Source organism: Barbatula barbatula, assembly GCF_947034865.1.
Source record: "Barbatula barbatula genome assembly, chromosome: 19".
Classification (NCBI taxonomy): domain Eukaryota; kingdom Metazoa; phylum Chordata; class Actinopteri; order Cypriniformes; family Nemacheilidae; genus Barbatula; species Barbatula barbatula.
In genome coordinates this window covers 5,114,331-5,126,315 of record NC_136782.1, presented here as the reverse complement: position 1 = coordinate 5,126,315, position 11,985 = coordinate 5,114,331, and the positions used below count along the sequence as shown (strand labels likewise).

The window sequence follows — 11,985 nt, the reverse complement described above, 5'->3', positions numbered from 1 at the left end:
AGATTTTCAAAAACATCACATTTGATGTTTTCCATTGTCTTTGATCATATACTTTACACCTCCATACTGAAAAGAACTCTTCTATTGGATTAAGGAATGGAGATTATGGTGGAAGTCCTCCATTCTCAACAAAATGGTAGTGATAGTGCTGTGGGCAATTTACATATATATGCTCCCAAACTTGATGTAAATGGTTGATTGATTCAAATTGTATTGCAATAAGAGGTAATTTGCCAATTTAGCAGACATAACAAACAATATCAATGTCAGATATGTCACGGTATCACAACAGAACCCAAGCGCAGGCAGTAGGATGGTGACAAGGACTTTTATTAACAATAAAACACGAAACAAAACCCACGAGGGGGCAAAACAACAATAACAGAGAAATAATAACTCAGACTCGACAGAACATAGACTAACTGAAACTGGACTAAACTAAAAGAACACTTGATATAAACTATAACTATACCATTAACTAAGACTTGACCAGATAATCCACAGAGCAAGAAACGAGGGCATTAAATAAGCAGGGAACAGGTGAGGGGTAAGAAACCATAACAAGATAATTAACGAGAGGGCGGGGACATAGACGAGACCAGAGAGAAAGCACATTATTTCGTGACCGACAGTGATGCGTTTCTCTCCACACAAAACACGTTGTACTGTCATGATCCTGCCCCAAGACTAGAAAAACCCGACAAGACGTGGCAGAACCACGACATTATCCCCCTTTTAAAAGGACGTCCCTTGGCGTCCTCTAAGGGAACACCACTAACAAAACACGACAGACTGGGAAACAGATATAAAACAACACAACATTGTAAAAATTAACATGGCAAACAGGCAATAACAACAAATGGGTTAGGGTGACAGTAAAAAGAAAAGGGAGGGGGGAATAACAATGTTCATGGGTGTAGGTGTCTGCAGACCCCGGGGGGGGGGGGTAGTCTTTGCCCGGGAGAGTTTGGGATGAGGGTGGGCAACCCGAGATGGGCTGCCCGTGGGAACCCTGGGCAAGTCAGAGTCCTGGGGGAAAAAGTCCTGGGCTCCCGGGCAAAGGGGAAACGTTTCGTGACAAGTGGCATTCACGACAAGTGGCGCACCATCTGCGCAAATATTTGTGGATGCCCGGCCAAAACAATTGTGTCGTTAGGTGATTGAGTATTGCTGTTTGCCATGCATGTCAGGCCATCCGATTAGAATGAGGCACCTGGAAAAGCATTTCCTGACGCCTCCTTGGTACGACCAATTGTGTTGTATCTTCCTTTGATTGAGTGTCTTGGGTCACTCGATACAACCTTTCTTTTATAATAGCAAAGTACAGGTAGGCAAGCGGTCGCGCAGGTTGGAGAGGCTGTTCGTCGATCATGTGGACCTGATAAAACGTGTTTGAGCGACTCATCTCGAGACTGCTCCAGGGGAAAATCATCGCACGACAAGAGACTCTCTCTCAAACGCGTTCTGAGTTGTCCTGGGGTCCCATCTTGTGGAGCAGCAGGGGTGAGGATGGGGTTGCGGCGAAGGTGTTCCCGCAGTTTTCCCTCTCGAGCAATCCAGCTCCGAAGCAACTCGCGGTCGTCCTTCTGGGCCTGGAGGAAAACCTTGAACCGTTTCTCCTGCTCTCACTGTAAGCCCAGAAGGGCTCGATGTTGCTCCTGATGGAGACCAGCGAGCGTTTTGATAACCTCCGCAGACGGCATACCCGGCGGAGAATCTCTCCCCCAGCGTCGCCTCCTGCTTGCTTTTCCATCTTCCTGCCAATCACTGGAATGAGACTGTGATAAACGTTTGTGGTGGAAGAACCTAAGTGCAGGCAGCGGTGAAGGGGTTAACAAGACTTTAATATATAAATGACAAAACAAAACACCCAGGATGGGGGGAAAACACTGACAAAACTAAATACGAAAACTGGAAACAAACACTTCCCACAAGGGGGGCAAAAATAACTAAATATGGACAACGACTCAACGTCTTAACAAACACGGGGAAGGTAAACAACGGTCAAGGCAAGTTTAAGGCACATCAAACAAGGTAGACACGACGGCATTTAATAGGGAGACTAACAAAGGAGATAACAATGGGCAGGTGTGTAATGAGACACAGGTGGAAAGCTATACTAGGAACAATAGGGGCGGGGCCAAAGACGAGACTGGAGAGAACTAATTTTATGTCCTAATTGACAATAATATGTTTTTCTCCACACAAAACACGTGGCTCTGTCACGATTCTGCCACTAGACAAGAAAATCAAGACCAGAGAGGGCAGAATCATGACAGAGACACAGGTGTTTACAATCTGAACATGACTTACTTACATCCCGTTACTTACATCCCGCCGTTCTCCTGTCTCTGTCTCTTCCACCACAGACATCGCTAAACCACGCTCCCCTCGCCATATATTTTTAAAGCGTTTTTCTGAAAAGGTGATGCCATCTGGGACAATCCATCACATAGTGAAATTGTACACATTACAAGTTTTGATTACATATTAAAAAGCTGGTTTCAAGCCCCTACCAAATCTATGTTTTTACAGCATGAGCACGAATTAACCATGCAGCCATACAATGTGATTGATTAATAAATGACATGTTCATCAATCGTTAATTACACAAAAATTCTCTCACCAATACCAAGGTGACGGGGATCAATCAGTGGGTTTGTGTCAAACTCAAATGCAGTTAACGTTACAGGTTTTTTGATCAGCAAAAGTGTGCAAATGTACTTTTTATCCAACATGATTAAAACGCCGACATCACCGTTTTAATCAACAGGTTACAACGTTGTTGTGGCTATATGGGTGCTGTTTTCATGTTGTAAAATACATTTGGCCAAAATCTAATTCAAAAAGATGAAATGCTACTAATATCACAGGCTATTACTGCAGGCAAATGCTAGCCATCTCTCCAGTCTCAAATACCTCAAATACATAAAAATTTACATTTTAGACATAATGTTTCTTGCGTAAAGGAAACTCTGTACTTGCTCAAACAACAAAATATTTGTTTAATGACGACATTGCCCTTGCAAGACATTCAGCTTCTGTGGAATGAACAGCAGTTCGGTCAAGAATCAAGATAGAGGGGTGGAGCCATGAGGTTTTACTGACAGCTTGAGCGTATCCAACAAGATTTCGTCTTTTTAACCTTTCATTGTCTAATTATGTGTAAAACAGGCAGACGGACGTATAGGGTGACCAATAGCATTGATTTAATGGGAAAAACACCACCAAAAAAGGTCACTTCAGAGTGTAAGGGCAAAAAGGGCATGTGCTTTGCATAGGTTGAGCCCTAACTGTGCACATGCCTTCTGTTTGCACAAATGCGTAAAGAATTAGCATTTTGCTTAATTTGATAAGAAACTCAAGTCTGATGTGAACAAAAAACTAACTGTTCTGAAACCCCAATTTATTGCTTTGAGAAAAAAAAGTCTAATTCGAGAAATAGCCGCCTTACGTTTCAAAATCGCATTCCTCTATCTATAAAACAGTGAGTATGGGAAAGGTGGAGTCCTATATTTATTATTTTTGCTGTGTACTTACATTTCTCTGCGTTTCGTTCGCAGCATTTAAATTGCCACTTTATTTCCCACCCCACATGTTTAGTCCACGTGATCACAGGTGCAATCGCTACGTCACACAATAACACGGAAGTGAAAGTATAATTCGGAGTGCACGGCACCGTCTCCAATTCAAACCTGAGTTGATGTGTTTGCATGAGCGCTGTTCTCTCCTTGGCAACAACACGAATTCACATTTAACTTTAAACTGTTGAGTACAAACAGGTACCCCTTTAATCTTAGTGTGTTGATGTTATGGACCGATATTCATTGGTGAGAGTCATCGGTGAAGGGTCTTTTGGTCGAGCGCTGTCGGTGCGATCAGTCAATGAAGATGAAACGTTTGCAATGAAGGAAATACGACTGCCAAAGGTAAAGAGCATCGCAGTAGGCAGGCTGTTGTTTCTTAGCGTGCATGAGAGAGAACATGTGCCGCAGTCTGTAATGATGATGTTATACAGGCTGAATCTGCGATGAGGAACAGCAGAAGAGAGGCTGTGCTGCTGTCCAGAATGAAGCATCCAAACATCGTGGCATTCAGAGACTCGTTTGAAGGTTTTTGAAGATGCACAAAATACATTTCATGACACTAAAAGATGTGAAATTTCTGGACGTTTGTCTTTCTTTAGCGGATGGTCATTTATACATCGTGATGGAGTTCTGCAGTGGTGGAGATCTGCTTCAGAGAATACAACAGCAAAAAAACGTGTCGTTTTCTGAGGACATGGTATGACAAAGATGAAAGTCGAAAATGCTTCTGTCCTCGAAGAGATCTGTTATGAAAGCTAGCATGTTTCCTTAAAACAGACTATTCATATTCAGTATAGCCTTGTTTGAAGTACCACTGTATAATATTTACCCAGCTTTATAGATGTTATATTGTTACTTGTGACTAAAGAATATAGCCATTTTTTCTTATCCTTGTACTTTTGCGTATTTTTTAGATTCTGAAGTGGTTTGTACAGATGTGTCTAGCTACCAAGTACATTCATGACAAGAGAGTCCTGCACAGAGATTTAAAATCAAAGGTTCATCTACAATACTTCATAGGATAGCACAATAATGCAATAAAAATGTATTATTTGTATACATTGTTGATATTATATATTTTTATTGCTGTATAGAAATATACATGTTTAATAGCACTTGCATAGTTGTCAAGTAAAACGTTCGACAAAAAGATGCTTGTTCGATTTTAAGTCATTAAACAATGGATATAATTGTATAATTAAAAAGTATACTTCACCCAAAAATGAATATTCTTTCATCATTTACTCACATTCGAGTTGTTCTAAATCTGTATAAATGTCTTTGTTCTGATAAAAACAGAGAAAGATATTTGTAAGGATGCTTATAACTTGACAGATTTTGCCCCCCATTTGACTCCCATAGTAGGAAAAATTACTTTATAATTTTTTGTAAGAAGATATTTTGAAGAATGTAGGACAGAAAATAGTTCTGGGGGACTTTTGACTACCATTGTGTTTTTCCTACTATGGTAGTCAATGGGGGCAAAATCTGTCTGGTTATAAGCATTCTTCTAAATATCTTTCTCTGCGTTCATCACAACAAAGCCATTTATACACATTTGGAACAAATCGGAAGTGAGTAAATGATGACAGATTATTTATTTTTGGGTGAAGTTTCCCTTTAAGTCAGACATGAGTTAAACAGATCCATAGTTGCCCTGATGAATTACATCTTTAAAAAAACCTTCTATTTGGATGCTTAAACCAATTTGACACTATACAGAAACACAACATTAAGTTGAATGATAAATAGAATCTTGTTGATTCGTTTTGATCATTGAATGCTGGAATGCTTAAAAATCAATGAAATTGAATTCCTATTTATTCGCTTGCATTTCCTTTCTGGAGAACATTTTCCTGACCGGTAATGGACTTGTGAAGGTTGGAGATTTTGGTTCAGCATGTACTCTTAACAGGTACTGAAAAATACTGCTGTGTTTCTGTTCTTTCGGTAGATTTTGTAGAATATAATCATGTTTTGATGTGTAATTCTGCAGTGCAAAAGCATTTGCGCAGACATACGTTGGTACCCCATACTATGTGTCTCCGGAGATATGGGACAGCAAACCTTACAATAATAAAAGGTAAAACTTTTCAGCTGATCGTATAACTTACACAAAATATTAGAGATGTAAACGCGTATTCGTCACGAGCTGTCACTGGGAAAATTACAAATGAAGTCATGATTCAAACGCACTTCTACTTTCGAAGGGTAGAGCCCTTGGAGTTTAGACTTTGGAGTGACAGACACAATGCTGTGTTTTCACGGGAACATGCCAGCTGAAGATAATGAGGGAATTAAATTGCTTCCTGTGCCAAGTGCTTTCCAAACGTCTACGTAATGCCCTGTTCACTCCAATGTCTAAACTCCAAGGGCTCTGCCCTTCGAAGGTAGTAGGGCATAGAAATTATGACTATATTTGGAATGTTGCCTGGGGCGGTTTGGTACGAATACAAGTACCCTTACACCCCTACAAAATATATATTTTTTTATATTTGTGTATATGTATGTGTTACAGTGACGTCTGGTCCCTTGGCTGTGTCTTGTATGAACTTTGCTCTCTCCGGCACCCGGTATTGTCCTCTTTACACCCTAAAATGATAAAAAAAGAATCATGTACTTTATATTTCAAAGGCAAATCAGGGCATGACATTGAGCATTGTCATGTGGTTGTCCTTCGGACAAGTACATTTGTCATTCGCTTGTCATAGTACAAATATTACTTGTCCTAAGCTTAAAATGTTTTGTTTAATTTGAAGTGTCAATAGAATTGTTTCTGATCCTGATGGTCAAGTTTGCTTATAAGTGTTTTCCCTACTGTCTACACCTTAATTTGTTAATTTTCTCCATGATTGAACAAAGGCAAGCAGTAATTATTATTAGTGTCAGGGCTGTACGTTCACTTTTTTTGCACAAAGCACTGGTGCTACAGAAGCCAAACAGTTTTAGCACAAGTATAAAATGTCTGCTGTCATCATTAAAAAAAAGTGCAGTTCATCACATGAATGGGCCGATAACTAACAAATGACAATACTGTTACTTACTGTAAATATGGACAAATTAGGGCCATATACTTTTTAGTTTACCTAAATTTGTTTTATTTCTTCTAAGTTCTGTGTATTTAGTTTTTTTCATTATACAATAGAAGTATATTTGCCCACATAAATTACTTTAGTATACCGTTGTGTTATTTACTATAGTAAACTGCAGTAAAACTCCGAGATCCTCTAGTGTTTATGAACCTTACTATAGTATACTAGTGTTTCAATTTACTACAAGGTCACTACAATTTCCTTTAGCAAATACGATGGTACACTGAGGTATTTTTTGGTCAATTTAATGGGACTATTTTGACGGGTCCCCGGGAAGACGATAGCTGTACTCAAACAGTCAAATGCTCGTAAAAAAAAAACTCAGTGCAACTTAGGAGATCCCTGTGAACCAGAAGTTACGATTGTTATCACTTCCGTATTCTGACACATTTCCGAGTGAATAGGAATTTCACAGGAGAAAATTTGTGGCTTGCGTTTTTCACTGCGAATTTAATTGGATGTGTAGAAACAGGTGTTGCATTTGAAGGGGAGGAGTTAACAGATGCTCCCCCCAAAGCCGTCTAATTTGAGATGGATAGTCATTACAGGGCGGAAGTGCATTTTCAGATTTTAACTGAAGATTATGAGGGAACATTAATATAAAAAAGAAAATGACCCACATTTGATAAGCTATATTTACTATAAACGCTTCAATATTTCAGGAATTTTTATTTTTTTATTTTTTATTTCACTGGGACTTTAATGTCCCTGAAGATCTGTTTATATGAAGATAATTGATTTGTCAAACAAAAAGTGTCAAAATGATTTGCTGCATCTGGGTTATCGTGTGTTATTACTTTTGAGAGGTTGTTATCTAATAACAAACTTGCAAATGTCGCGACTGTCCGGTTGGGCAAGTAAAATTCTCTCACTTACCCATCCAAAACATTCACTTGTTGTCCGGGACAAGCATTAATGTCGAGCCCTGCAAATAACACTTTGGTATTCTTTTTGAACTCTTTATAAGTTTCAGGCACGCAGCTGGAAGAGTCTGATCCTGAAGGTGTGCCGGGGAGCGTATGCACCTATACCCAGTCACCTCCCTTATGAACTGCACTACCTCATCAAACACATGTTCAAGACAAACCCCAGAGACAGACCCTCTGTACACACCATCCTAAACTCGCACCGTGTGTCCCGACTGCTGCATAAACACCTCACACCAGAGGTACCCGAGCAGATCGTGTGAGCGTCTGATCCAAATGCCAGGAATTCATTCAGACATCCCTGTAGAAATTATATTTATTCACAGAGTGAAGAGCTGGTGAAAAAACAAGAGTGCCGTTGGAAGAAAGAGGAGGGAGAGAGAGTGGCCGTGTTGTTGGGACAGAAGAGTTTAGTGACATCATCTACCTCTGAAGGTCACTTATTGAGATCAGCAGCTTTATATAAAATGATACAAAAAAATAAAACGCACTTCACCATATAAATACATAAAAATGAGCTTATTGTCTTAAGCTTCTAATGTTTAACTTCATTATTTGTTCGCGCACAGGACAGTCCTTCACAGAGAGTAACAGCATCGACCCTGCTTCTCGCAAGAAGTGGGCAGTTGGATCTTGTAAAACAGTACTGGGGGTCCTAGGAAATGCCGACGTCATTTCCTCTGACAGCATGACGGCTGCAGAAGGGTCACATCTTATCTCAGGTTCTCAACAGCAGAAATGATCTGGTTGTCAGATTGCACATATTGTAGATATTGAAAAGACAAACAGCTGAATTGATCCTCTTGGATTTGTCATGCGTGGATCTAATCCACACAAACTGAGTTCGATGAAAATTTGTCCATGCAAAAGCTGATAAAAGCAGTGTCATTTCTGACCAGAAGGTGGCACTGTTCTCACACTGCTCACGTCCCTACAAGATAGTAGCTCAAGTTGAAGGCTGCGTCTCCGGAGGTCGCATTTGTCAAGCGAATACGTCATCAAAGTTATGATTATTTCAGGTTTTATTTTTAGAAATGCAACGATTACATTAATAAGGTAAGAATGAAACTACAATTCTTATGTTTTAAGAGAAATAAATGTTAACTTCATAATGTTTTTTTTAACTGAAAAGAGACCTTGATGGCGTATGTGTCGACAAATGCGACCTCCGACGCAGCATTGAGAACAAATCTCACAATTGAAAATGACAAACAAAAAACTTTAATGGAAAAAAAACCATTCTAGAATATTCTTAGTGATGCGAGTTTCCATGCAAATGCCATGTCGAATGAATAATAATCCCCTAGGTAAAATAACCATGGTTTTAAAGATAAAAAACAATATAACCATGGTTTTGACAATCGTAGTCAATGCACTGTGGGTATTAATCTAAACACATTTAGCAGTTTTCCAGCCTTCATCTTTAAATACACTTTTCCCTGTTTTTGATTTTATTGGTTGCTTGTCAGTAGCCCATCTTCGATCTCTTTGACAATGTAAACAGCTCTTGTGTTCTCTTGTGTGTTTTATAGCGTCAGTCAGTGAGACTCGGGCGAGAAGAACGAGGAAACAATGGGATAAACATCCACCAGAGAGACTTCTGAGTGTGCTGGAGAAAGCTCAACTCCGCTCCGCCTTTGAGACCTACACCATACACAGACACGGTCAGTGAGTGCACATAAGCCATCCTGTTTATGACCTATATAACTGGAGGATTAATAATGTATAACCATGATGACAAAAAACACTTAACCTAAGGAATGGTCCTGGTAGTACATATGCATGGATAAAAGCATCTTCTAAGGGTTATGCTTCACATAAACACGTTATTGTTAAGTATTAGGACCACACCAACTTCCAAACATTTCAATAAAACCCTGCTCATCGATTTAGGCGGTTGGTATTTGCACACAGCCCTGCATACAATGTGTATATTATACCTGTATTGTGGTTTATGCGAGTCATTTTCAAGCACGTCACCTCAAAAAACCTTTGAACAGTAGTTTCTGTGGCTTTGTTATCAGGTTGTGATGGTCTGGGAGGTCCTTTAGGCTCAGAGCCGGGAGACAGTGTTGATGGTCCTGAGGAGATCATCACAGATGACAGCAGACTGGAGCCACGCTCGGATGATGACGACACGTCAGTTTATCTCTTTATTTACGTATACTGTTTTTATTTCTCCACCCACCTGAGTGAATCTAATCATATTTTTCTGACCGCAGGGATTTTGAAGAAGACTGTCCGTACGACTGGATAGACGAACTCGAGAAAATAGTTTAAGACTGCTAGCTAATAAAGTTTAGTATTTCTTTCTCCAGATGATCATGTTTTATGTACATATATGTTTTTTAAGGTTTTAAAATACTTCATCATTAATTATGAAAATATACAGTATAAAACATTTCCAAATACATTTCTTGCTTGCTGTAGTTTTTAGTCTTGTTGACGATACTGCCTCATGCATGAAAAAGACACTTGACTCACTACTTGTTGGGTTTATAAATATTTGTGACCATGGTAACACATTTGGGTTTGAAAACAGAAATGAATCATAGTCTTTCGTCACTTTGTTACAGAATATATTTCTTTCTCTTTTGTTTGCCACTCCTAAATTGAGCAACAACTTTATTAAAGGGAAAACTTTTCAAGCTTTTTTTTTACTCTAAAAAGATTGAATTTTAGTCTAAAGGCCTTCAAATACATCTTGTGATCATTGTTATTCTGTTTTCATTGCTGTTAGGGTATGACACTGAATAATGAAGCAAGCATCTTGTACATGAGTTTCCTTTAACATGAACACAAACAGGTGTTGCTTCCTGAGCTCTGTTTATCTGTCACTCTGTTAGTCATTATGAAACAACAGCTGTAGAAACACACATGCTGAGCTCTGCTTTGGACTTGACCTGAACACTGGAGAGAAACTGTGTTTCTGATTGTAACCACTAGGTGGACTCAAGATTTTGCAGAAGAGATTGAGGGATGTCTAACAGAAAGATAAAATGTTGGATTAAACTCTCCCTCGGGCCATTTCTTTCAAAGCACTTGACATTTTATTTACAGTGTCTTTGCTATACATTATTTTACTTCAATAATGACTATAGTAAATGACTTATTACAACCAACCTAGCCCAAACCTTACAGTAAGTACATATGTATGCAATAGATCATTTTTCCGTATATATACTCAATCGGCAATGATGTAAAACAATATTTTAAAACTTAAAATACATACTTGTATAATATACATATATACGTAAAAATATCTTCAAATGTTTTTTTCACATACAAGGTAGTTTTCACATACGTTCTTGTTGCATCACAGATGTCACCTTTGTTTTGCGGTATAACACATTTTAGACTTATGAGGACAAGGTGTCTTGTGTTATATGTCTTTGTAAAGGTCCAATATTTATTCAGCAACAACTTTTTTTCTACAATAAGTGATGTTTGAATGCTTCTGTAGGTATGGATACACCACACTTCTTACATTGTTCAGTTAGCTTAACCAACTAAGCAAGCTGGTATTGGATGAAATCCTCAAATACCTGTTTGAACTTGTACATAAATCCCAACTAAAATATCCAAACTGCTGCCTCTTATAAGAGGAATGCTGCTCCACTTCTGCCAAGACCGCTCAAAGTCGGTCTGCAGTATTGGCAGATCTGCTTCATTTACGACTGTTGGGGTGCTTGGTGTGCAGATAAATGCCCCCAGTTAAGTTATAAAGGAAATGCTGGGTCAGCATTAAGGCCTTATCTTAAAGCCACATGGAGTGCCTCAGGGTACCAGTTTAAGCCCTTTAGACCATTTTAATATTCCTCATTTACCTCAACTGAGCCTCAATGACTTATGAAAGACAATGATAAGCAAATGAGGATGTGCCGAGCAGGAACTTTTCACGTGATAACTACCCATTCACTTGCTCTGAAAGACCCCTGTTCCTGTTGATGACATTTTTGTTATATTCTTGACATTCAATAAGAAGAGAGAGGAATTGAAATTTCCTCATTCATGATCATATGGTGACCTTGATCATGTGTAAAATAAATTAATTATATATTTAATTACACTGAACAAAATTATAAATGCAACACTTTTGCTTTTGCCCCCATTTTTCATGAGCTGAACAATATATGAGAGCAATAGGCCTTTTGTGTACATAGAAAAAGTCTTAGATCTTTGAGTTCAGCTCATGAAAAATGGGGGCAAAAACAAAAGTGTTGCGTTTATAGTTTTGTTCTGTGTAATTGTCAGAATGGTATAATAGACTTTATTGTAAGTAACAGTAAAACAGGTCGAGTTTAGCTGTTTATTTATCTGCATTGGATAAGTACGCTGTTTCACTGAAGAGAGAGAGCTGAGGTGAAACCACTCAGCCAA

The 11,985-nt window shown here is 38.8% G+C and overlaps 1 protein-coding gene across 1 annotated transcript; it reads left to right on the top strand.

The window, feature by feature from the left end:
• The first annotated feature begins 3,595 nt into the window (after positions 1 to 3,595).
• On the top strand, positions 3,596 to 10,018 carry nek3 (NIMA related kinase 3). The gene is made up of 13 exons (XM_079481898.1): positions 3,596 to 3,929; positions 4,019 to 4,112; positions 4,187 to 4,284; positions 4,502 to 4,585; positions 5,435 to 5,502; positions 5,584 to 5,670; positions 6,106 to 6,160; positions 7,647 to 7,847; positions 7,932 to 8,040; positions 8,175 to 8,327; positions 9,138 to 9,269; positions 9,630 to 9,744; positions 9,828 to 10,018. The coding sequence occupies exons 1-13, from the start codon at positions 3,813 to 3,815 to the stop codon at positions 9,883 to 9,885; spliced, it is 1,371 nt and encodes a 456-aa protein (XP_079338024.1). The 5' UTR covers positions 3,596 to 3,812; the 3' UTR covers positions 9,886 to 10,018.
• The last annotated feature ends 1,967 nt before the right edge of the window (positions 10,019 to 11,985 follow it).

Excerpts from the sequence above, each read along its gene's own strand:
- nek3 (XM_079481898.1), top strand. The coding sequence starts at position 3,813 with ATGGACCGATATTCATTGGTGAGAGTCATCGGTGAAGGGTCTTTTGGT. Across the intron at positions 5,503-5,583 it reads TCAGCATGTACTCTTAACAG|TGCAAAAGCATTTGCGCAGA; the intron begins GTACTGAAAAAT and ends GTAATTCTGCAG. Across the intron at positions 8,041-8,174 it reads GACATCATCTACCTCTGAAG|GACAGTCCTTCACAGAGAGT; the intron begins GTCACTTATTGA and ends GTTCGCGCACAG.